At 43.1% G+C, this 27,374-nt stretch overlaps 1 protein-coding gene across 1 annotated transcript in view; it reads right to left on the bottom strand.

Annotated features, from left to right (window-relative positions):
* MAOB (monoamine oxidase B) overlaps positions 1–27,374 on the bottom strand; it is a 116,230-nt gene that overhangs the window by 65,489 nt on the left and 23,367 nt on the right. Inside the window, exons 2-3 of the mRNA XM_047076102.1 lie at positions 7,577–7,671; positions 6,229–6,366 (exon numbers count right to left, since the gene is read on the bottom strand). Coding sequence (XP_046932058.1) covers positions 6,229–6,366; positions 7,577–7,671 — 233 coding nt within the window. The remainder of the gene's footprint in view (positions 1–6,228; positions 6,367–7,576; positions 7,672–27,374) is intronic.

Raw genomic sequence — 27,374 nt, forward strand, 5'->3', positions numbered from 1 at the left:
GAAATGTCTTGGCATATAGGTAGGAGGGGAAAAGAAGGTTCCCAAAGCCCATCTCGGCTAGGGCAGACTCTCGGAGCCAGTGAGCTCTGTGTGGCATGTGTGAAGTTCATGTGAAATGGGCAGCTGTTCCTGTGTGAAATACAAGAGTTTGTCTAACCTGTTCCCGGGGGCTTCTGTCATCATAAGAGAATCGAGTGCACTTTGGACTTTGTTCCAGGCTTCCCTGGATTAATAGGACTGGAGATAAAGGTGTGGAGAAGGGAATATTAAGAGCCTGAAGAAGACCCAACACTTCTGATTTGCTGATTTCTGAGAGATGCTGAGGTCCTGCACGACAGGATAGTTTCTGTTTGCCAAATGCAATGTTAATTTGAAAATTTTATTTCTCAGTATTTGGGCTCTCATTCTTTCTATTTATTAAAATTTTTTTTTCAATGTTTATTTATTTTTGACAGAGAGACAGAGAGAGAGAGAGAGAGAATCAGTGGGCGAGGGGCAGAGAGAGAGACACACACACACAGAATCCAAAGCAGGCTCCAGGCTCCGGGCTGTCAGCACAGAGCCCGACGCAGGGCTCAAACTCACGGACTGTGAGATCATGACCTGAGCCGAAGTCGGACGCTCAACCGACTGAGCCACCCAGGCGCCCCTCATTCTTTTTTTAAAGTTGAGTTATTTATTTTGAGTGAGAGAGAGAAGAGAGGGAGGGAGGGAGGAGTGGGGGAGGGGCAGAGAGAGAAGACAGAGAATCCCAAGCAGGCTCTGCGCTGTCAGTGCAGAGCCCGGCATGGGTCTCGATCCCATGAACGGTGAGATCATGACCTGAGCCAATATCAAGAGTCAGAAGCTTAACCGACTGAGCCACCCAGGGGCCCCTGGGCTCTCCTTCCGTTGCTGTTCCTCAAAACGGATAGGCATTTCAGCACCTGTGATCTCTTTGGAGAAATTCACATAACAGGTCTTGTTGATAGAGATCCAGTCTCTGTTCTCTGTCTTTTATGTGCTTCTTGCGTGTGGTATTTTCCAGTGGGTTTCCGGGTTCCCAATAAACAGGTGCTGAGCCAAATGGTGCAATATATTTGAGAGGGGTCTCATTCGCAGGCCTCGAGCACTGAGGCTGACCCCAGACATACACACAAGGGACGTTAACAATGAGCTTGGCTTCTGCCTGCTGGGAAGCAGACTAAGACCAGAGGATCTTCCCCCCCCCCCACCTCAGTTTCTCCAGATGGCTGAGGTTTGGAAAGGATTTTCAGTGTGGAGTTGGGCTAAAGCAGTTTCATGTTTGACTAGACTCTGGTTCCAAAGTTCAGACTTACAGAAGATTCTGAAACAGAGAAACTGTATTTGCCGACAGCCTAAATTGTACGAGACTTTTCTCCACTTTCTTTAAGAGACGAGCCCAAGAGAACAAAAAGATGAAAGAGACCACCACACACGCACGCACGCAAACACACACACACACACACACAATGAGAGAAAGGGGTATAAATCAAAATATCGTGAAGATCCTTCTTAAGTTTTTATTTTTTGTCTTTTTTTTTAAATTATGAGATAGTCCCCAAAAGGGAACAAGTTTTACAAGTCGCTTTCAAGGTATCTAAACAGCTGCCTTCTAAACTATACTAGCAGACATTAGCATGACCAGGGGTGCCTGGGTGGCTCAGTCTAAGGTTAAGCGTCCGACTTCAGCTCGGGTCATGATCTCACGGTTCGTGAGTTCAAGCCCCGCGTTGGGCTCTGTGCTGACAGGTCAGATCCTGGAGCCTGCTTCAGATTCTGTGTCTCCCTCTCTCTCTCTCTGCCCCTCCCCTGCTTGTGCTCTCTCTCTCTCTCTCTGTCTCTCAAAAATAAACACTAAAAAATATTTAAAAAATGAAATTAGCATGCAAAACAGATTAAAAATTTCAGTACTGTTAAGGACTAACCGCCACGTTACAGATTTTGGAAGTGAGGAAAACACCTTCTAAATTATAAAGACATGAGCTGAAGTGATCGCTTTTCCCACTGATAATTAAATCCCAACATAGCTTGAGATCACATCTTTTATTCACGAGCAAGGCTTTAGAAAACCACATTTTAGCCACGTAAGACAGATCTATTGTAGTACTAAAAGTGAATGCCGCTCAGTAGTAATAAACATTTCTGACAGATAGGAGGAGACAGGACAGAGGCTGCATATCACAGCAAACCAAGAGCGTGTGGATGCTGGTTATGGGGCATGGCATGAACATACCCCATCTATCAGCAGACTATTTCTTCCACAGATGCCAGGGAACTGGTGATACTGGGAGTCATCATTTCTTGAGAAAGACACCCTTCCTTTGGAGAGCTAGCCCATTGGGAGATGCTGGACCCTCCTGCTTTTTTTTTTTTTAAGTTAATTTATTTATTTTGAGAGAGGACAGAGAGAAAGAAAGAGATAGAGAGAGAGAGAGAAAATGCAAGTGGGGGAGGGGAAGAGAGCGAGGGAGAGAGAGAGAATCCCAATCAGGCTCCATGCTGCCAGCGCAGAGCCTGATGCGGGGCTCTAACTCATGAACCATGAGATCATGACCCGTGCCAGTATCAAGAGTTGGACACTTAACCGACTGAGCCACCCAGGTGTCCCTGGACCCTCCTGCTTTTATGAGTAGCTCCATTTCACCAGTTTCTTTATGTTTGTTTGTTTCATTGATTGTTTGTTTTTGAGAAAGAGAGTGCGTGAGTGGGGAGAGGGAGAGAGAGAGAATCTTAAGCAGGTTCCATGCTTAGTTCGAAGTCCGACTCAAGGTTTGATCCCACGATCCTGGGATCATGATCTGAGCCGAAATCAAGAGGCAGACCCTCAACTGACTGAGCCACTCAGGTGTCCCTCGCCAGTTTCAATTTGAAACTGCTGGTTGCAACACAGTCAAATTCCTTAGCCGAATGGTATTAAAGCTGCCCATAAAACTGTCTTCCATTAACGTTCATGTAAAAAAAATCTGAAAAGCAGATTCCTCGAGCAGGCGTATTTGAATAGCAGGATCTGACAATATGGTAAGTAGCATACTTAATACTCTCAGGCTTTGGGTTAAGAAACACACTAGGGTCCGCTGATGAAACAAGGCACAAATGTACTATATATATGCGTGAACCATACTTTGCACTCGGGAACAGTAGTTATTGAAATAGGCAAGAGAGAGTAGCATCCAAACGCCTACAGTACTGCCTACCAGGACAGAGGAGACAAATTTCTGAACGATATTCTTTGGCATGTAGTAGGAGACAGAACACTAGAGTTGTTATCAGTGATTCCAGAAATGGATGTAGCCATCCAAAATGCTTTCACAGGTTAAAAATAAGAAAAATGAGGGGCGCTTGGGTGGCCCAGTCGATTGAGCATCCGACTTCGGCTCAGGTCATGATCTCGCGGTTGATGAGTTCGAGCCCCGCGTGGGGCTCTGTGCTGACAGCTCAGAGCCTGGAGCCTGTTTCGGATTCTGTGTCTCCCACTCTGTCTCTGTCCCTCCCCTGCTCATGCTCTGTCTCTCTCTGTCTTAAAAATAAATATAAACATTAAGCAAAAAAAAAAAAAAATGACATGCTAGCAGGGACATGGAGGTGGTGATGGTGGAGGACAAATATTTAGTTTTGGGAGGACTTCTTAGGTATCAGGTCTTTATCATTTATTATAATGCAGGTCCTCACTGGATATGACCACAGGAGGTCAAATTAGCACCTCTATCAACACTGAAAAAGACCTTCATGTAGCCTCATTAGCGTTTCAATTGTCCTGGCAGTGAGAATTAATTAGAGTAAGTCAGTATGTCAAATATATATACATATATGCATATGTATGCAATATTTTTAAGTGTACTGATATTTCTCATTTCTTCCAGTAGAGGTCAGAAAATAGCAATACAGGAATATGAAAATCTATGAACCAAAGAATACTTAGCATGATTTTCTCTAGATAGGATCATGGAAGGGTTTTCAAGTTGTTTTCCTTTACCCACCTTTTCTAATTATATTTGTACTTTTGTGATAATTAAAACGCAATGGCATTTATTTGAAATTTCATAAGGGGCACTGTCGGCATATGTATTTACCCTGTATCGAGTCAGGGATACTGATTATTTGTATTTTTTTCTTAGCTGCACATAGATTATTTGAAATCGTCTAAGAGGGGCGCCTGGGTGGCGCAGTCGGTTAAGCGTCCGACTTCAGCCAGGTCACGATCTCGCGGTCCGTGAGTTCGAGCCCCGCGTTGGGCTCTGGGCTGATGGCTCAGAGCCTGGAGCCTGTTTCGGATTCTGTGTCTCCCTCTCTCTCTGCCCCTCCCCCGTTCATGCTCTGTCTCTCTCTGTCCCAAAAATAAATAAATGTTGAAAAAAAAAATTTTTGAAATCGTCTAAGAAAGCAGCACGTCTGGCCATAGCCCTGAAAAATTATTTCACTGTAACATCGTTTCCTTTGTCTGGAAAAACCTAAAAGAGATCCTAGTGTTCTGGGAAGTCAAAGAAATCAGTCAGCATGACCTGCATTTAAAAGCAAGGAACCCGGGGCGCCTGGGCGGCTCAGTCAGTTGAGCGCCTGACTTTGGCTCGGGTCATGATCTCACAGTCCGTGAGTTCGAGCCCCTCATCGGGCTCTGTGCTCACAGCTCAGAGCCTGGAGCCTGCTTCGGATTCTGTGTTTCCCTCTCTCTCTGCCCCTCCCCTGCTCATGCTCTCTCTCTGTCTCAAAAATAAAAAACATTTAAAAAAAATAAAAATAAAAGCAAGGAACCCAATGAAAGATCTTTGCTAAGCTTGTGGATTGATGCTCAACAAATTGCACTATCACCATGCTACATTTTCATTTCTAATTCATGTGTCCCTTCTTCCGCTAGACACAGATGGAAAGCAAGGCGAAAAGGCTTATAAAACAAAATCTGAAGGTCAACCAAACATTTATGTAAAAATTAAGGAAATCTTTTACTTGCATGTAGATGTTTATTTCCTCTTTTATTAAATGACTCATAACGTACAGTCTGTTATTTGTCCTTCTTGATATTATCACTCACAAAGAATATCAGGGTGTCAACATTGTGAATATAAATCAAAACTTCCTGCCGCTAGTTTCTTCTGTCTTCTAAAGGGAAGATTTCTACCACGGAGGAGTATGTCTCTGTATTCTCACTTCCACCTACAAAGGCAAGTATGGAAGAGAGGAAAAGCTGAAGTTCAAAACCTCTAACAGTTCTTCTATGGGACTCCAGGATGGGGCCCAGAACAGGTGACTCTGTTGGTCAGAGAACAACAGTGACTTTTTGGACGAAGACAATGATGCCGGGAAAACAAGGATCAGGGAGATATGAGAGGAGTCTGGAGACATCACCATGGTGGGTGACTTGGATGCACAGAGAAGTGTGGCCGGTAAGAAATCCTCAGGGGCTCACTGGTCTAATAGCTTATTAGAGTAAGAATGTCCAATATTTGATTCTTAGCTGTTTGTTTCTGCAATTAAACCTCCCAGCCCCAGAGCTCAAAACTTCAGTCAAGCGTGTCGCACACAAATGCTTGGGGTGGTCTGAAGAAAATCAAGATGAAGAGGTGAATTTGAACACAGGCTGGCATAAAGTGAAGGGAAGAGAAAGAGTCACAGGCCATAAGATGTGAATGAGCAGAGGCATCATGGAAGCAAGAACCATGAGCCACAAATGATCATGGGAATGGGAGACCCAGTCAACTCACAGAAATTTTGGGGAGATCGATGGAGGTTCCCCACAATAGATGGAATTTGGGACTTGAGCCACTTTTATGTAAATCTCCAAAGAAGAGTAACCTTTAATGATATGTAGAATACAATGACAAATTTCAAAATATTACGTTAGGCATACTACAAATACTCTTTACAACATGAAGTCTAGGGCAGCCTTTATAAAACTGTACTCAGGTTTTTGTATCACATGAAAGAACCCAGATATTTAAATAGAGGCACTTAATAAATCGACTGCATTTTTTTCTCTCTTGGTTTTGTGAAACTTTTTGCCAAATGGGCAATGCCGCTTTGTCAACAACCTTCCCAAATAGGTTAGAATTCTCATCTTAATTCTACTTTGGTGGCAGCGAAAACATTTTCACAATGGTTAAAATACACTTATAAAGTACACATACATCATTGAGGACTACAGTAGATTCTCTGAGTGAAGGATCTGGAATTCATATATGGAAAGACCCATAGAGAAGTCTTCAAACCTTTCAAAGGCTGGCCCAGGCCTACCTTTACATGGTGGATGAGATGTTCCACTTCATTCACTTTGTAGGTCTCCAATCCCAGCTCCTTGGCTAATCTTAAGATTCGATTCTGAGTTGGCCCAACATAAGATCCTCCGAGGTCCACGTATTTAACCTCTTGGTTCTGTTTTCCCAGGGAAAAAAACCAGAAATAAATATTTGCGGAAATGTTCTTCCTAGATTAAAAAAAAAAAGAGAGAGAGCTCTGAAATCAACAAACGGGTATTTCACAGACCTTGAGGTGTATCCATGGAAAATGGGATTCTATTTTCAACTGTACTTCATTCATGTGACTTACCTGTCCTTAAACCATTCTGCAATTTAAAGCAAACTGGATTGAACTTTACTTTTTTTTTTTTAAGGTTTATTTATTCTTGAGGGAGAGAGAGACAGAGTGTGAGTGGGGGAAGGGCAGAGAGAGAGAGAGAGAGAGAGGGAGAGAGAGAGAGAAAGAGAGAGACAAAGAATCCAAAGCAGGTTCCAGGCTCTGGGCTGGCAGCACAGAGCCCGACATGGGGCTCAAACTCATGAGCCGTGAGATTATGACCTGAGTCGAAGTCGGATGCTTAACCAACTGAGCCACCCAGGTGCCCCTGGATTGAATTTTAAATAGGCAGGAGACTTCTGAATGCCATCACTCACAATATATACCACCTCATGGTTTGTTTTCTAGTGCCTTGAATTTGTAAGCTATGAATCGTTGATGCATTTCTCTTTACTTGGTACTCCAGGCTAATTTTGAGCCACTTAATGCTAGAGAAAAACGAAGAAAGGAAATGATCACTTCTGTGGTTAATCCAGACATTTGAAAGATAGCATCAGGGAATATTTTGGCCATAATGTGAACCTCTGAAATTGCTCTCCTATGTTCATAAACAAGTTTTCCATATGGTTACAAATCAGCTTGGTTTCCAATGATGAAGGACCAATCTCTGAAGAAGTAACCACAAAAGCTCCCTATGTCTGAACATGTCCAGGCATAACCAGATACCTATCAGCCAGGACACCATAGAAGGTGTTTCTTGTTTTCTTTTGTTGTCTAGCTCCCCCTGTCCCCGAAGATAACATAACTTTCACAAAGGCGGGAATCTTTAGTTTATTTACTGATGTATTCTAAACACCTCCTTATTGGTGCAATAATTTATGGGGCATCGTGAGGTAAGAAAAGAGACAGAAGCACATGTGGAAAAGGTAGCAAATTGAGAGGCTGTGGAGAATGTTTCTTTTAGTAAGAGTCAAATGAAATTCAAGACTTCTAGAAAGGAAAAAAAAAAGACACAGTAACTCCGCTTCCGTCCTACATTTCTCCATCCCATCCTTAATGTCTTACTTACCCTGATGGTGTAAGTCCTGCCTCCTACTCGGTCCCGGGCTTCCAGAACAACCACATTCAGGCCAGAGTCATGCAGAAGCTTGGCTGCCGCCATACCTGGGAGAAAATACAATCACCATCAAAGACCTCACAGGGATTCCGGGTAAGCGCCTCATGTTAACGTCGATGAGAAAAGCCCACGATGGCTCACACACATGGCCTACCGTTACGTGCACCTTACAGGTGGCTGGGGTTTCTCAACAGAGGCCCAGATTCCAAGAATGGGAAACCAACTGGTCTTTTCTAGCAAGAACAAAAGGGATTTCGTTTTTGGTAAATGTCTCAAATCTTAAAAACATCCTCGGTCACTGTATCAAAATGTCTATCTGACAGTACAAACGGAAACACAAGGCCACACTTAAATGCACAAGCCCCAGTCAACACCAGACCAAATGTAGCCGTTGACTTATTTCTTTTTTTTTCTTTTAATTTTAATTTTAGAAAGAGAGAGACAGACAGACAGACAGCAAGTGGCGGAGAGGGGCAGAGGAAGAGAGAGAGAATCCGAAGCAGCCCCTCTGAGGGGCTCGATCCCATGACCCCGGGATCATGACCTGAGCCAAAATCAAGAGTCGGACACGCAACCGACTGAGCCACCCAGGCCTCCCTAGGTGTAGTTTTTGACCTCGGAGACCTTAAAATCGTGCATCTTTAAAACCACCTTACATAGCTCAGTAAGATCTTTCGCAGACAGGAGAGCTCTGGAGCCCTTACCATGATGACTGAATTTCCTCAGTTCTAATTACCTTAATCATTTGCTTTGTGAGAACAAACAAAATCGAGGAAATGCCAAGACGCTGTGCATTACAGAGAAATGAAACTGGCTTCTATCTTGTCTTTCAAAAATAATAGTTCTGGGATTTTTAGACCCCACTGGGTGCAAAGTAAAAGAGAGAGAGAGAGAGAGAGAGAAAGATTCCTATAAAAAGAGCTAATACTCATATCATACTCCCTACCACTTGAGACCCTGTTCTAAGTGTTTTTATATATTAATTCAGTGAATTCTCACAAAAACCCATTGAGAAAAGGCACTGTTGATCTTTCCATTTTATGGCCGAGGACACTGAAACACACAAGGTCTCACGTCGAGCCAGCAAAGCCAAGCCAGGCAGTTTCACTCCTGGGTCAGGATTCATAACCACACGCACTGTTTTCCACGGAGCCTCCCGGCCATCGTCTCCAGAGATGGCATCTTCCCATTTCTGCGCCGGGGGGAAATTACATTTCAAAAGATATTTTTTACTTTATTTGGATCAACACATTTTTAAAACACACTTGTATCTTGTGGTCCGATAAGAATCCATAAAACATAAAATATGAGCCCACCCGTAAAAGCCGTAAAGAAAAGTCGGGGCTCTGTTCATTGTCTATCAGCTACCCTAAAAGAGGAAACCCATTTTTTTTTTTTTTTTTTTAGAAAAAAAGGCTGATCTGATCTGACATTTCATTATTGGAGTTAATCTGTCTTCCATGCCCTGTCCTTGGAGGCAGGAGGCTTTCAGCTGGTGGCAGAGTTAGGGTCCCAAAGTCCCCAACCACCCACGCAGTGCATACGGGATTGCACACCCTCATTTAGAAATATAAGGCTTGGATTTTTAACCCCAGTGCTAATTCGACCTCCATGAGGAAAAAAAAAAGGAGAAAACATTTCTATTTAGATAGAACGCAATTTCAAAATTGCACACGATTCAATGCCATTTCTCTTATCAAGCATCAGTTCAGCAAATGAAATAGGAAATAACACGCAGCCATAGTAACCGCTGTTATCAGGGAATTCAGACAGACCCGCTGAGCACGCCCGGGCTTAAACAAAAGGGTTCAGAATGAAATACAACATCGCTCACACATGCTAGCATTTTCTGTTCCACAAAAGGCACTGTCTTTTGGTCTGTGCAGTTACCCAACAGTATCTGATGCTAACCACGAACAGTTATTAAAACAAGCCAGGGTCTTATCAAACCATTCAATAGACAGTTCTCTGTGCTTGTGTGCCTTAAAAAGTCATACCCAGAAACTTACAAAAAATATCTGTAAACAGGGCAATACGAGGGTATGTGGTTGGAAATACCTCACAATTTGCTTAATATTCACCGTGGGGGGAGTGCGGGGGTGTTCAATTGCTTGTCGGACATCAAGTGGCAAAAATGGATTTGGAAAATAATTGGTCCGAATATGGGTGGCTTAAAGAAGTCACTGTGGTTTAGGAGAAGGGAATTTCAGAAGACTTAAGAAACGGAGGATTTGGGAGTCTGGTCAGGAGGCGATTAAGACTAGGAAGCAGCTCTCCAGGGGGCGCCTGGGTGGCTCTCAGTCGGTTAAGCATCCCACTTTGGCTCAGGTCATGATCTCATGGTCTGCGAGTTTGAGCCCTGCGTCAGGCTCTGTGCTGACAGCTCAGAGCCTGGAACCTGCTTCGGATTCTGTGTCTCTCTCCGCCACTCCCCAGCTCACACTCTGTCTTTCTCTCAATAAATAAATAAACGCTGAAAAAATTAAAAGTACAAAGCAATTATAAGCTCGCTCTTAAATGGGTTACAAAAGTTAAATATCCATGTATAAGAAAAACTGGCACTTTAAGATTCTTATATTTAGATGGAGAGCGGAATGCTTTAAGATATTTCATGTGACTCACTGTAATGCAGTTACTGTATTTTTCATTTTTCCTCTTTGGTTCAAGGATAGTAGTTAAGAGTTCAGGTTTGGGGCTGAACTCTGACGCTGCTGTTTACTGATTGTGTAATCAACGGCAAGTCAGTGAATGTCTTTAAACCTCCATTTTTTTCTTAAAAAAAATTTTTTTTCAGCACTGTGAAGATCAGATGAGCTTTGCTTATAAAGTGCCTCACACGGAATAAAACAAATGCTGTGTTTTATGACAGTGCCTGTTATTTTCTGTTTAAAAAGAAACTGCTGTAGTTTTTTAACGTGTCAGGAAATGATTGCTTACGTGTTTAAACAGCGCCCATGACACTGTCTGGTGTTTTAGGGCAAATATATTTCTGCTACTTTCTGATTTGGGCTTTTTTTTTTTTCTTTTTTGCCCCTAGTATTGCATTTTAAAATCCCCAGACCTCCCAGAGAATGCACCATCCCTCATATTTTTGTTCTATGGCAAAATGCGTTTCAAGTTCCCCCAAATCGGCAGAGACATGAACTCTTGAGAAAGAGTCCTGTCGTAGGCTGGACAGCTCTGTAGAGTTCATTGCTTGGCTTATTAATTCTTCCATCGGCTAAACTATCAGTCCTTTCCCCAGTCATCAGGGAGGAGTCCCTGGGAGTACTTCTTTTTTCTTTTTTTTTTAATTTTTTTTAATGTTTATTTTTGAGAGAGAGAGAAAGAGAGAGCATGAGCCAGGGAGGGGAAGAGAGAGAGGGAGACACAAAATCCAAAGCAGGCTCCAGGCTCCGAGCTGTCAGCGCAGAGCCCGACGCGGGGCTTGAACCCACGGACCGTGAGATCATGACCCGAGCCGAAGTCCGACGCTTAATCGGCTGAGCCACCCAGGCAGGCAACCCTGCTTTGTGCTTTTAAAAAGTTAATTAAACCAGAACTTAATGCGCAGTATCAATTAATATTTCACAAACGGATTATCGCTGGCATATTCACCAGCAGCTCCTCTGTGCCCTGCACAGGCTCCTGATAAGATCATCTCATTTGTAGACTCCAGATGGTGCAGAGTCCACGGTGTTTGGGCTCAAAGAGGCTTCCTTGGATGAATGACGAATAGCACAGCACAATGATGGACTGATGCCTAATTCCATGAAATTATAAAAACACTGTGTCTTTCTTCTTAGGTAGTTTACTTGGAAAAGGTTTCACCAAAGTGATGACTGCCTCGACCATTTGCATACTTCGGTTTGGATTAGGCGTGCAAATGATTTTAAATATCTAAATATCAGTGGTGTGCAGCATTATTAGCATTCAATGCTTCCAGGTTTTTTATGTGTCACGGAAAAACAACCCAGAAGTTGGATGATGCGAGGAGATGGTAAGATACGCAGTGCTGGTAACAGAAGGGGTGCTTCAAGGCGTTTTAGGAGCAGAGAAGGGGTTAGGATGCAGAGGGAAGAGAAAAATCACAATCACCTCTTGCCCCATGCTTTGCTTTGTCAATCTGGCTCACGTCCTTCGTATCAAAACCTGACACTTAACAAAACTTTTTCAGAGTTTTAAAACACAATGTTAATTGGGGCGCCTGGGTGGCTTAGTTGGTTAAGCATCTGACTCTTGATTTCGGCTCAGGTCATGATCTCACGGTTCGTGAGTTCAAGCCCCCCATCGGGCTCTGTGCTGACAGTGCGGAGCCTGCTTGGGATTCTCTCTCTCCCTCTCTCTCTCCCTCCCCCCTGCTCGTGTGCACGCTCTCTCTCTCGCTTTCAAAATAAGTAAGACATAAACATTTAAAAAATGTTTATTAATAAAATGCAAAGTTAATTGTTTTGAAAACATTATGAAACATCAATACTTCAATACCACGGGAGGACTTTTTCTCAGTTTAAAGGCACTCCCCCACCAAAAAAAGTATCATGCTAACCAAAACTGACAAAAAAATTCACTGTACCTCAAAGCATCTCTAACCTTATAACCTTGGTAAAAGATACAAGCATTTCCCCAGGAGGGATGAAAGGCAAAAATATGAAAATAGCCTTCAACACCTCTGTCACTTCCGACAAAGAAAAGGCTTTATGAGAAAATTCTGGAAACAACCAAGTGACCTTCGGATCAAAGAAGTGAGATTCTTTAATGTCTCTAAAGAGAATGCCTTTTAGCTATTTAACACAAATACACACACACACACACACACACACACACACACACACAAAAGGTCTGGGTTAAGGAGAAAAATATCCCCTTTGTGAAATAAATTCATTAAAGGAAAATGGTATTTGTAGGTGGAATTCAGTTGTTAATTGCTGAACTTTTCAACACAGAGACGCAGGTAAAGATACCACAAAACAGCCAACATTTTGAGCACTGAGTGTATGCCAGCTTCTACTCTAAGTGTTTTACATGTAAGAATTTGTTTATCCTCTCAACAACTCTATGAAGTGGGTAGATGTAGAAAGTGAAGCACAGAGAGGCCCAGTAACATGCCCGAGGTCTCACAGCTACCAAGGGACTGAGTCAACATTCAAACGCAGGCGCTCTGACTTCAGATAACAAACATGCCCCAGCAGCCTTCCTCATACTAAACCGTGAAACACTGAAAGCCTTCCATTAAACATCACAGGCCACTGCCAGCACATTCCATGCCTTTGTGTAAATTACAAGAAGAGGCACGCGCCTGGCAGGTAAATTTCAAAATGGCGTCCTTCCTTTCGGGTGAAATGCAGCACCCACTGGTCCAAGTGGCTTGGGCCGGCAAAATGTGGGCTGGATCGCATCCCCTCTTTGACTGCATCAGCCGGGCGAGCTTGTGCAGGGCACTGCCTGAAGAGACTGCGCTGTGGCCTTGAAACTCGGAAAACTTATTTCCTGAATGATAAGAATTTAATTATCTGTTCTTTGTCTCCCCCGTGCCAGTACACGGTCGGCCCTTACGTGATTGTTGGATGGATTCATTTACTACCCTTCCACAAAGATGACATTTAATTACTTAGGCAATAAATAACTAAATAAATAAACAAATAAATGGCGGCGATGGCATCTGTGTAAACAGGGTGTATTTAATATGGTATAAGACACCAAAATATTCGCACACGCTGAAACCGATTTGCTCTGGTGACACCGGAAATGGTAAAGGACACCTTGGACTTTTTCAAAGGGAAGGAGCTGGAAAGAAAGCCAGCCAACTGATAATATTAACCACCTTACATTTGTACAGCATTGCAGATTTCTGTATTCACGCCCATTCAGTCCTTAACAATGACCTGTGAGGCCGGCATTATTGTTCCTATTTTTTGCTCAGCCTCATACAACCAGCTACGGCAGAGGTAGATCTAAAATCCAGTTCTGTTTCTCGGCCCGATGTATTTCTCACCAGTCCCACTACTTCCTATAACATACAGGGCCTATGTTTAAAAAATTCTGGTTTTTTTTTTTTAACATGGCCTATGTTTAAAAATTTCTCTAGGGATGCCAAATTTTAAAATTAGAATCTATCTTTATTAGTTTTCTTGGAAAGGCTACATGGATAAAAATCACCTGCAGCTTGTCATGCCCAAAGCCCTGAGACCCTATCATTACAGGACGATCTGAAAGCTTCTTGATCAATGCAGTGCGCTCAAGGTCACCTCCACTGAACTATTCCTTAAGAAGTGCTTTGGCCAAATAGCTCCTTCTCCTTAAGTACAGACCGACTTGTCTTTCCTGACAATGCACCACTCGCCACTTTTTGTAAAAGAGAGACCAAGCTACCGAAAGTCACTAAGAAGCAAAGTCTAGATTTAAGCTATTCACGTCTTGCTCGCAAATGCGAAACAGATTCCAAGCTTTCTTGGAAGCCCTTTGCTCTGTTTTCCCTAAGACCGTCAAAACATATCAGAAAAACAAATGGCAATAGTTTATAAAATAAAAGAGACCTTTACCGAAGCCTCGGACCATAGGATGATTTATGCTCTTGGAAAGGATAAAAGACACCAAGCATTCCTGAGTTGCCATAGAAACCTTTCTCCAGATGATACTAGAATAAGATTGCTTCCAGGGCTTTTGAGAATATGTCTAAAGCCATAAAAATGGTTTCTTCATCATGCTTTATATATATATAAATGATTACAATTTCCTAAAATGTCAGCAATCACGGTAAGTCTTATTTCAGAACCAAGTTTTTGTTTTTACCCTTTGTTGTTGGAAAAGAGTGGGAGAGCTTTTGTAATATTGTAATTGGGGCAGACAAACTTTATTTTCACATTACCTCAGTATGGAGTCCCATGAAAAAAACAATGCAAACCCAGAAGTTACAGCTTTGTCGCAGTTTCTTTAAATGAAGAATGTAACACACAAACTTGTTATAGAAAAATAAATGTTTCATTCACTGGCCTCAAATCCTTTTGGAAATTCCATGGAATGTGTATAAATAAGGAGACGAAGAGTACATTTATGTGGTGAGCACCGAGTCACGTGCAGAATTGTTCAAACATGATAAAGTACATCTGAAACTAATAGAACCCCATATATTAATTATACTGGAATTCAAATCAATCGATCAATCAGTAGTAAGCAGTCAATAATTATAGAATCTTTACTACATTATAATAGTTGGTGGGGTATCTGGGTGGCTCAGTCAGTTAAGCGTCAGGCTCTTGATCTCGGCTCAGGTCATGATCTCACAGTTAGTGAGATCGAGCCCCGTGTCAGGCTCTACGCTGACAACACTGAGACTGCTTGGGATTCTCTCTCTCCCTCTCTCTCTTTGCCCCTCCCTGGCTCTCTCGCTCTCTCAAAATAAATAAATAAACTTTAAAAAATAGCTTATAATAACTGGGATCCCAACAATCATTATTACCAAGAACATAATTCTCAGATGAAGAAGACATTAGCAGAAAACAAAGAGTTAAATTTGCTTAGCCTCAAATGTTGAAAAGATTAGTGCTATAGAAATAATAATTACTACTAGAAATCCTAGACATCGGTCGAAGAGCAATTTTCCTGAGATACATCCAATCATTAGGAGAGAAATTAAATACTAAAAAACCCTGTTTTGGAAGTACCGTAGGATGGTAATCATAGGATGCCATGATAGTTTCCTCGACTGTACTTTGAGGATGAAATACCTCATTGCTGTGACACAGGCCCTCTTATGGAATCCCAGCATGAGTTTTAGAATCACAAACATTTTTTCAGGTAGGATATAAAATTGGAGTGCTATCATTCCCCCTTAGGCTCACACACACCCTAGATCTTGGTCTCTGAAAGAGCTGGGTGTTACAAATGCCCTGAAGAGGGCCAGAAGCCTGCTGTAGATTGCCTTGAATATTTCTCCATGTAAACATCTTTTTTCACCAAAAATGAAATGACGAACTTTAGGAATTCTGGAAGGAGAGGATAAAATGTGGGCACAGCCAAGGAAAAGAAATCTGGGTGAGATGTAACAAGTAACCAGAAGAAATGAAATTACAAAGGACTCATTCATCTATGCCAAAGTCTGCCCCTCCCTCCATCTTCTGGGAGCCTAGTGTGGAGCTCAGCCCAGGAGCTTTACTTTGTCCTCCCCTGAAACACTTCTGTGAGCCAAAGCCCAAGGCAGTCAACAGTGTGCAATGACCAGAGTAGAAGGAAAATGTCGCCGGATTCAAGGACAAGGGCAGAACACCGCCATTTTGTGGAAAAAGCTCTATAGCTAATAGGCCACAGTCTGGCTATTTGACCTTGGAGGCCCTGACCTTCAGGGCCTCACTTTCTTCATCTGTGATTAATTTTGGCCCCTCCCATTCTGTGACAATCTAAATGAGACAGGACAATGCTTGTAAATAAAGCTGAGATTTCATAACCCCCAAAGCATCTAGTCCAAAGACTGCCCCGTGCCACATGAAATTTGGGTGACATCAATAGGTGTTAGTAAAAGAACGCTGATTTTTGTGGGACAAGGAAGTGCTGATTGAAACGAAGCTGGCTTGTGCTCACTTTGGCAGGCACATATACTAACATGGGAATAATACAGAGAAGATTAGCAACGCCGCTGGGCAAATTTGTGAACAAAGCTGGTTAAGGATAGGTGTGCTGAGGTCTTTGGGACAAAAGGTCCTGATGCCTGTGACTTACTCTAAAATACATCAGAAAATATGAGGGATTGATAGATGGACGAGAGATGGATAGATGGGTACAATGGAATAAAGCAAATATAGCAAAAATGTTAATTACAGAATCTAGATGGTTGGTACATGAGTCTTAACTGTATAATTCTCTGAAAATTTTCGTAATCAGAAAATTCTGGAAAAAAAGTTAAAGTGAGTAGTCAAAAGGAGCAAACTTTCAGTCATAAAATAAATAAATAATGGGAATGTAATGTACAGCATAGTGATTCTAGTCACTAATACTGTATTAATAGTTGAAACTTGCTAAGAGAGTAGATCTTAAAAGTTCTCATCACAAGAACAAAGTTTTTGTAATTATATGTGATGGATGTTAACTACACTTGTTGTGGTGATCATTTTGTAATACATACAAATAGTGAATCATTAGGTCATACACCTGAATATATATATATAATATATGTTAATGACATCTCAATTTTTTAAAAAAATTGTCCATGAAATCAAAATTATGGAGATGGTTATTTGTAATTTAAAATGTGTGGATTTAGGGGCGCCTGGGTGGCTCAGTCGGTTGAGCGGCCGACTTCAGCTCAGGTCATGATCTCACGGTTCATGAGTTCGAGGCCCGCGTCGGGCTCTGGGCGGACAGCTCGGAGCCTGGAGCCTGTTTCGGATTCTGTGCCTCCCTCTCTCTCTGCCCCTCCCCTGCTCACACTCTGTCTCTCTCTCCGTCAAAAACAAACATTAAAAAAATTTGAAATGTGTGGATTTTCTTAGAATATGTATATATTATATAATTATATATATTAAAATATATATAATATATATTTTTTAGAGACAGTGCAAGTGGGGGAGGAGCAGAGGGGAAGGGAAGGAGGGAGAATCTTAAGCAGTCTCTATTCCCAGTGCAAGCTCGACGTGAAGCTCGATCTCACAACTGTGAGATCATGGCCTGAGCTGAAATCAAGAGTTAGAGGCTTAAGTGACTGAACCACCCAGGCACTCCAGATCAATCGATCTATCTATAGATATAGATATAGATATAGATATAGATATAGATAGATATATAGATACAGATATATAATGTTTATTTGGAGAGAGAGAGAGAGAGAGAGACCATGTGTATGAGTGAGAGGAGGAGCAGAGAGGGAGAGAGAGAGAATCCCAAGCCAACTCCACACTGTCAGCTCACAGCCCGATGCAGGGCTCGATCCCACCAGCTGTGAGATCATGACCGGAGCCGAAATCATGAGTCAGACACTCAACCAGCTGAGCCACCCAGGCGCCCTTATATTTTCAATTGCAAAATACTGAAGGTTTGCCCAACTTAAAGGTGAGTGAAATATTGTTCAAGTACAAATGTTGAAACGTTTGCTGACCTTTTGTATATCAATAATTGGTTGTTAGTAACAAGTAGTAATGGTTGTTAGTAATATGCTACCAAGCTGTTATAAAATAAAATAAAAATGAATACACACACACACACACACACACACACACACACAAAGTTAAGCCAATTTCTGTTCAGCTGAACTTGTCAGAGACTTTAATGTACTACATGCTCATCTTTATAATTTATTGGGGAACGGGGTGGAAGGGATTTTCGAGAAGGGAAGAAATGTCTGCTGACATATTTTGGGAAATATTACCTAAAGCAATTAGTTCACTCGGTCAGTGCGACCACAAGTGGTGGTAGTTTTGTCACAGAATCCTCCCCTCTTCCCTCAACAAATCAAACATTCTCAACCACACCACTGTCCTCCTTAGGCTGCATGTTATCAACGGGTTGATGTCTAAGCAGGACTTGCTTCTAGAAGAGAACGAAGCTTAACAAGAGAGGCACCATGGGGATGGGAGGACAGTGATTGTAATGGATCTGGCAAGAGGGCTTCCTTGGGAGGCAGGAAGTGTCCTTGGTTGAGCTGAGTTATTGAAAAGTGGAACATGGAGAAGGAAAAAGACAGCATCTTACCAAGAGAGGAGACAGAAGGTTCCTTCTTTCTTCTAGTCCTACATGTGGTGCAGTCGGACTGCCCAGGAGAAGGCAGGCCAAGGAGAGAAGGGAAGTCCAGGAATCTGGAAAGCCTGGGGGCAGCGCCACAGCTAGAGTCTCAGAAAATGGGGAAAGTGGGCGGCCACCTCTCTGGTGTTGTAAGTTAGCCAAGGGACAACCGACGAGTGAATTTGGGTAGCATGGTGTTAGGGTTTTAAGTGTTATTTATTTTGAGAGAGAGAGAGTGTGCACGCAAGTGGGGGAGAGACAGAGAAAGAGAGAATCCCAAAGACATCTGCACTGTCGGCACAGGGCCCCCTGTGTGAGGCTCGAACTCACGAATAATGAGATGGTGACCTGAGCCGAAGTCAGACGCTTAACCGACTGAGCCACCCAGGCGCCCCTCAACTATTTTAATTTTCATTAAAGACCCTGTTGAAATCATAGTGTTTGAAAAACTCAAGTATAGCAGCTTTTACATGAAGCTTTGTGTTCTTTCACTGTATTTTCTCTTCTGTGTTCCATTTTACAAAAATGTTAATTATGTGGCGTTTCTTTCTTTTAAAATAGAAAGTAGTGGATCCAGAGCCTTCCCCTACCACCAGCACCCCACCATCAGTATTGACTAGAAAGTGCCTTCCAGCATGTTGAAACAGGTTGCCCATTGTGTGACCATCTCAACACAAAATTGGAACTCTACACGCAGCTGATAGCCCAAAAGCACTTTCCCCAAACGTGGCACCTCTCACTCTGGCATCTGCCTTCCGGAGTAAGAAAAAGTACTTGCTGATGTGGCTGCAAAGAATTTTCTTCCACATTCCTAGATGCTCTGGTAAACCACTTCTACCTCACACCTCGCGAGTGCTAGCCTCTGGAAGTTACATTGCCTGGGTTTGTTTCTCAGTTATGGATACTGAGGTTCTGGCAAGACCTTGCCTTTACTTTTCCTTCCAAGTCAGTGACTGAAAATCCAGAAACAATGGGGAGCAGGGGAGAGCAGGTAAAGGGTGTGAAGTGGGAAGGTGAAAAACAACAGCCAGGGCCGAGGGCTGTGGAGAGCCGAAGACTGTGGCTCGAATAAAAGCACTTACATTTTAAAAACCCTGGAGAGCCATCCCCAGATTGTGGAAGACTTGGCCTGCGGGCTACCAGTTTAGAACCTCTGCTGTAAGTTACTTTCTGGGCCTCGTCTCGTTAACAAGGATGGGGCTCCAGCACAGGGCGCCATTTTCCCGGGTCCTCACTGATACCTCAGCTCTTAGCATGGCTTCAAAGATGGCGGCTCTCCCTGTTCCAAAGCAGGCCTCTTCATCAACCCACTCAGAATATCTCTAGTTTTCATCATATTTAGCATGTAAGGAAAAATGACAAACCGGCAACCAATGAGTGATCAAATCCTAGCCATTTTCCCGGGTTTTTTTTCTGATTTATTACTTGGGCCCAGTCATCTACCGAGGAGTCCACTCTAAAACCGGGGCTCCTTCTGTGAGTTTTCCTGGTCCCTCATCCCGTCCTATCCTCAATGCCCCACAAGAGCCTTTTCCTGTTATTTGAAACCAACAGATCAGAGATAGGTTGAAATCTCTCCGGGTCTGGCCCAAACCCAGCTTGTGGCTTGATAAAAGATTTAACAGAAAGACCGAATAAGCTGGCAATGTTTGTGTAGACAAGGCCTCAAATGGAACTCAGATGAAATTACTTCCATGTTTATTAGATTCAATTCTTCTCAGGGAAAATTATACTCGGAATTCCCGTGGGAAGTCCTGGATTCAATTGTCAAAGTTAGTATCAGAAGAGGGCCTGCCACACAGAAATTAACACTAGGGCAAACATTTGCAGAAAAACAAAATATCTATTGCTATTTGGGAAAATGATTTCAGACGCGTCCGTAGCCGGGATCCAGCTTCCCCACTGATTTTCGGACATCTGCTCAGTTACCCCAAATCAAAAACAAATTCAGGCACTTTGAGCCAGAATGTCCAGATTTCATGCTGTCTTGATTAATTCCTCATGTTAAATTGCTTTGTTATTACCCCAAAAAGGAAATTTTAACCTTTCTACAAAATTAAACCTGTCTCGTGGTCTGGGTCTGCTAGGAGTTAGGTGATCAAATTTACCCCCTTTTTCGAATCTCAACTTCCTAACGTGTAAAAGAGTAAAAATATTTATTCCTTAACTCACTGAGCAGTAGTGAAAGGTGATTCAGGCAAAATTTATAAGTGTTCAGTCAGCACATTGCCTGTTGCATGGTAAATACCCAACAGCATCTCTTCAAGGAATGGATGAGTCCAACATCGTTAGAAGTATTTGGCTTTGAAATTGGAAGAATTAAGTTCCACCCCCTTGGTCTCTTAGGCACCATACAGTCTTGGGCAAGGAACTTCTGAACTCCTCCCAACTCCGGTTTGTAAAACGGGGATGACACCTTGCAGGTGGAGTTGATGCAAAGATTATGTGCACAAAATTACTTGCATATACTGGGCCTGCTGTTACCTGGTGATAGGCAGGCTGGGCTTGGAAATTAATTCTGCCTCTACTTCTCCTTCACTTCCATCTCCCTACAAATACTGACAACCTCAAGATTTTTGTACCACCTCATCAAGTTTTGATTCAGTATAGATGATTTATGTATAGGCTATGTCTTTTAATTTTTTAATGTGTTACTTATTTTTTAAATTTTTTTTATGTTTATTTATTTTTGAGAGAGAGACAGATCGTGAGCAGGGGAGGGGCAGAGAGAGAGAGGAAGACACAGAATCCAAAGCAGGCTCCAGGCTCTGAGCTGTCAGCACAGAGTCTGACGCGGGGCTTGAACCCACAGACTGAGAGACCGTGACGTGAGCCGAAGTCAGACGCGCAACCGACTGAGCCACCCAGGCGCCCCTTTTAAAAAAAAAAGTTTTTTTAATGTTTATTTATTTTTGAGAGAGAGAGAGAGAGACAGATCGTGAGCAGGGGAGGGGCAGAGAGAATGTGTTACTTATTTTTGAGACGGAGCGTGAGCAGGGGAGGGGCAGAGAGAGAGGGAGACACAGAATCCGAAGCAGGCTCCAGGCTCTGAGCTGTCAGCACAGAGCCCAACGTGGGGCTCGAACTCACAAACTGTGAGATGATGACCTGAGTTGAAGCCAAACGCTCAACCGACTGAGTCACCCCGGAGCCCCTATCTATAAGGCCATATCTTTAAATATTAGCATAACCTCCTAGGTTTTAATATTTTTTCAAATTGTACATTGCACACCAAAAAAAAATTACGTGATATATTCCTAGTTTTATCTATTTATCTTGAGAGAGAGAGAGAGAGAGAGAGCATGAGCGGGGGCTGTAGAGAGAAAGAGAGAATCACAAGCAGGTTCCACACTGTTGGTGCAAAGTCCGATGTGTGGCTCGAACTCAGAAACCCTGAGATCATAACTCGAGCTGAAATCAGGAGTTGGATGCTAACTGACTGAGCCACCCAGGTGCCTCCCAAAATGACCTGGTTTTAAACTACTTTTTTTCCCACCTATAAAAAGGAATTGGATAAATTACATCATGAGCTACATGAATGCCCACCGACCATAGCAGAAAAGAGGTAAAGCAATTTTTTTCTCTGTTGATAACATTTTCATCACAGACTTGGAACAATCTAAGCAGTATCTTTTGATTGATCGTCACCAGAAATAATATTTTAACATCTCTTTTCTCACATCAAGACCATTGTATTTGACAGATATCCTGTCATTAAACGAATGACATGTCATTCGAACGAATGAATTCGAACGAATTCATGTCATTAAACGAATAATACTTTTGAACTTCACCATGTGCTTTCTCGCTGTCCAAAATGGCTATTTCGTACCTTTTCGTAAACTTCCTACACGACACTACCCATCCCAGCCCTTTGCAGCTGGTGACTCTGCATCTTTTATCGGGAAAATGAAAGAGCACATTCATCTTCTCACAATAAATGCAGATACACCTTCACCTGTGCCTGTATGCCCTGCTTTACGTCTGAGGACTTAGAGGACTTCCTTACGGAAGCCACCCCTCCCCGCTCGTTTCGATCCTATTCCCTCCAGGGTTGGATCTGCTCATCATGTACTTCTCTCCTGCATCACCAATTGCTGCCTCTCTCCCGGGTCAGGGTCATCAGTACGCAAACCTGCTCTGGGAGCTCTCATTTCCAAAAAACCTAAATGTGGCCCAACATCTTCTGCCTATAACCGCCCCTCCCCCTGCCGTGCATCCCTTTGTAACACTGCCTTTTCCGTTTTTTAAGGTTTTGTTTCTTTATTTTGAGTGCAGAGGGAGAGGAAAAGCGAGAATCCCAAGCAGGCTCCTGGCTGTCCGTGCAGAGCCTGGCGTGGGGCTCGATCTCACAAACTGTCAGATCATGACCTGAGCAGAAATCAAGAGTCTGATGCTTAACCGACTGGGCCACCCAGGCGCCCCCCAGTAACACTTCTTCAAAGAGTTATCTACACGCATTGCCTCTCTTTCTCCACCTTGCTCCAGGCAGGGTTTCATCCCTACCATTCTGCCTAGACGGTTCTTGTCAGGGACACCAGTGATTGTCACACTGCCAAATCCAACTGGTCAAGTCTTTGTCCTGAAACTACTTATTCTCTTAGCAGCTTTTGCTCTTGTCTTCCTGTCTTCACTCTGCTTCTGGGCCACACACTTCCTTGGGTTTCTCCCTCTCCGTCTCATTGTTCCTTCTCAGATGTTTTGCTGGATCCTTCTCCTCTTCCCAACCTCTACATGTTGGAGAGCCCCAGGACTCTGTTCTTGGACCTTTTTTTTTTTTTTTTTTACATCATTCCCAAGTGATCTCACCTAATCCCATAGCCTTGAAGCTCCAAGTCTGATATATACATTACCTACTCAATAGTGCCTTCTGCTATGTAATTATCACCTTGAACTTAACAGAGCTCTTGAGTCCCTTCCCCCAAAACAGTTCTTTTCCAGTATTTTCCATTTCGGTAATGGTACCACAAATGACCCAGTTGTTCAGGCCAAAATTCAGGAATCATGCTTGATTCTTTTTTTCCCCTGACCACCTCACCCTCCAGTCACTCCATCATTGGTCAATTCTACCTGAACACAACTGTTTCTTTGCACCACTCCTACCGCCATGTTGGTCTAAGATGACACCATTTCTCCTGTAATGTTTCCATTTACAAAGCACAGAATAATTTTTTTTAAGTTTATTTACTTATTTTGAGGGAGGGGGGGCAGAGAAAAGGAGAGGATCCCAAGCAGGATTGGTACCATCAGCGTGGAGTCGACGTGGGGCTCGACCCCACGAACTGTGAGATCGAGACCTGAGCCGAAACCAAGCGTTGGACGCTCAACCAACTCAGCCACCCGGGCGCCCCCAGAATATCTTTTAAAACAAAATCAAATTCGTGGCACCTCCCTGTTTCAAATCCCCCAGTGACTTACATTGTAAAGAGGCGAGCCCACCATTACTTAATTTATAAGGCCCCATATGACCTCATTTTCCGCTTACCTATCTTGTCTTACTACCCCTTGCTCATTCCAATCCAGCCATCGTGATTTGCTTCCTGTTTTTTGAACGTGTCAAACTCGTTCCTAACATACGGGCTTTGCACCAACTGTTCCCATCTCCAACAATACTCTTCCCCCTGATACTTACATGTTTAACATCATATATCTCAGCTTATACTTCATCTCTAAGGAAGAGGCATTCCGGGACTGTGCTCCATCACCCCATCTGTGTTATTCTTCATGGACTACTTACTACTGGAAGTACTTTGAATATATGTAGGTAAGTAGGTAGGTGTTTATTTGGTTGACTCATTGGTTATTTATTGTGTGTCCCTCCTCATTAGATTATTTCTTTTGTTCCCTGTTTTATCCCCAGCACCTGGCAGAATACTTGGCATGTAGATGTTCTCAATAAATATTTGTTGCTGGGGTGCCTGGGTAGCTCAGCCGGTTAAGCAACCAACTTGGGTTCATGCCATGATCTCAGGTTCATGCCATGATCTCGTGTTCATGAGTTCACGCCCCACATCGGGCTGTCTGCTGTCGGCTCGGAGCCACTTCAGGTCCTCCGTCTCCCTCTCTGTGCCCTCCCCTGCTTGTGCTCTCTCTCTGTCTCTCAAAAATAAATGAACATTTAAAAAAATAACTATTTATTGTTGGCATGAAAGAACTCAGATGAATCAATTAGCTCATCTGTGAAGGATGAAGAGGGGTTCATTTTGCAAAGAAATTCTGGTGGCTTCCTCAGAATGCATTTCTACACAAAAAGTGATGTATCACAAAACTTATTTCAATGTCCATGTGCTCATTTGATCACAGGTGTCCTTCAAATTTCTCGGCCCCCAATTTTCTGATCCAAATATCTTCCAAAACATTTTTCAATGTTTTTTTATGAGACAGAGAGAGAGAGAGAGAGAGAGAGAGAGAGAACAAGCAGGGGAGGGGCAGAGAGATAGGGAGATACAGAATCTGAGGCAGGCTGCAGGCTCTGAGCTGTCAGCACAGAGCCCAACGTGGGACTCGAACCCACAAACCGTGAGATCATGTCCTGAGCCAAAGTTGGATGCTCAATGGACCGAGCCATCCAGGCGCCCCCCCCAATATCTTTTAAATTACAAATATAACACAAAATTTTTGCGAGGAAAAAAAATGCCAATATGAAAAAAAAAATGCCAAGGATTCAAAGAGGTCCCGAAATATTGACAATACGCCACACCCTCTCTGCCCCACATCTAAAGTCTCTAGAGCTTTCTTTAATCAATAACACCATCCGGGCACCTGGTCGGAAAATGAAACTGTTTCTTCTGCCAGTGGTCAGTTGAGCATCTGATATTTTAAAGAGGTATTTTAAGGGCTTTGCTCATTCTTAATTCCTCAGGAGCATTTAAATCCTGTGCCTGCACCATTAGATTATGGAACAGAAAGATACTTCAAGCTATGATGTACTAGTTACTCACCGAAATTTCTCCTGTGTTAAATTTCTCCTATGTCATGCTATAGCTGAAATAGTTGTGTGGGCATGTGTATGCGTGTGTGTGTGTGTGTGTGTGTGTGTCTGTGTGTGTTTAAGTACCTTAAACAAACTCTTTGTACATAAGCTCTGGGCATAGCCCCAAACTGTGATATCAGTCAGCATTCCACATTGAAAGGCAAAGCCACCTCTAATGGAAGAGGCCAATTCCATCTTGTTGAAAGGAAGTGTAAGCCACAGATGGACATCTTACAATCCTGGACCAATTCCTCCTAAACAAAGGAGCAAATGGAACTAAAAGTGCCAATGTCACCACTTGTACCCACGGTAGCGAAAAATACATTTAAAAGCCTTTAGTGGGCAACGTTTTTTTAAAAATCTTTTTTTCTTAATGTTTATTTATTTTTGAGAGAGAGGGAGAGGGCAGAGGAGGGGCAGAGAGAGAGGGAGACACAGAATCCGAAGCAGGCTCCAGGCTCCGAGCTGTCAGCACAGAGCCCAACGTGGGGCTCGAACCCATGAACCGTGAGATCATGACCTGAGCTGAAGTTGGACACTTAACGGACTGAGCCACCCAGGTGCCCTTAGTGACAGCATTTTAAATCTGGAAAATCATGCTGTCATGTCATGTCATGTTCTTCTGTGCCCCTGGGTCCCTCTGAGTTTCTGTTTGATTCCATGAGTCTTCACTTTTGGGACTCCTTTATTCTGTATATATCTTCGTGACAGTCTCCATGTACTTAAACAATTTTTTTTCTTAATGTTTATTCATTTATTTTGAGAGAGAGAGAGAGAGAGAGCACTCATGCGGGCAAGAGCAGGAGAGGGGCAGAGAGAGACAGAGAGAGGGAATCCTAAGCAGGCTCCGCGCTGTCAGCGCAGAGCCCGATGCGGGGCCTGAACTCACAAACCATGAGATCACGACCTGAGCCGAAGTCAAGAGTCGGACGCCTAAGCGACTGAGCCGCCCAGGCACCCCTCCATGCGCTTTCTTGGCTCTGGGTCTCACTATGTCCATCTGTGTCCCCCACCTCCCCAATTCCTCTTCTGTCTCTCAGCTGACCCAAATACAAAGCCAATAGTTAGTTCTTTATTTTCCCAAATGTTGACTGGGCCAAAAATACAGGGATTTGGATGTCACCTTAGTACAGGTGAGTTCTGAAACCGCTGAGCTCCCCTGGAGTTCTGTAAAAGTAGACTCACAATACGAACTTTATGTAGAAGAATACCACAAGAAAAACACGTTCAAGGAAGTTTCCTTATTGGATTAGGCCATTTTAATTGCAGTATCAGAATCATCCTGTGGCAAACGGCCACACACCTGGGTGTGAAATCTGTGCACCAAAAGTGGTCGAGAGGCTCACGGAGGACTCCGTGCGTCGGAAAGGCATCACGGGTCTCCTAACAGAGCATTTCAACATCTTGGCTAAGATGTCTCTAGTATTAGCTGCCTATCGGTTCAGAAACAGAAACATACACACACCGGGTGATTCAGAAAGAAGAATGGATCCCACCCCCTATTCTGGCTGCAAGAAGAATGTTCAACTTGGCTAGTAATTAAAAATAAGAAACGACCATTTTCACTTCTCAGTTTGAGAAACTGAGAAATAGCATTTTTACTCTCCGTCTGAGAAAGATTGAAAAAAAAAAAAAGAGAGAGAGAAAGAGAGGATATTAAATGCTGCCAGCAATGTGATGAAACAAATCTGGCTGAAATGTGCATTGTTAAAACATTTGAGAAAAACGCTGTGGCAGTATCTGGCAAAAACTTTCTATTGTCCATATTTTTAATTATTTTTTAATGTTTATTTATTTTGAGGGAGAGAGAGAGAGAGAGACAGAGGGCAAGTATGGGAGGGGCAGAGAGAGAGGGAGAGACAGAATCTGAAGAACTTTCCAGGCTCCGAGCTGTCAGCACAGAGCCCGACACAGGGCTCGAACTCAGGGACTGCGAGATCGTGACCTGAGTGGAAGTTGGAGGCTTAACTGACTGAGCCACCCAGGCGTCCCTCTACTGTCCATATCTTTATTTTTTTTAATTTTGTTTTAACGTTTATTTATTTTTGAGACAGAGAGAGACAGAGCATGAACGGGGGAGGGGCAGAGAGA

Source organism: Lynx rufus, unplaced genomic scaffold (assembly GCF_022079265.1).
Source record: "Lynx rufus isolate CCGP_SWC_20201006 ecotype Redwood Valley unplaced genomic scaffold, mLynRuf1.p SCAF_14, whole genome shotgun sequence".
NCBI lineage: Eukaryota > Metazoa > Chordata > Mammalia > Carnivora > Felidae > Lynx > Lynx rufus.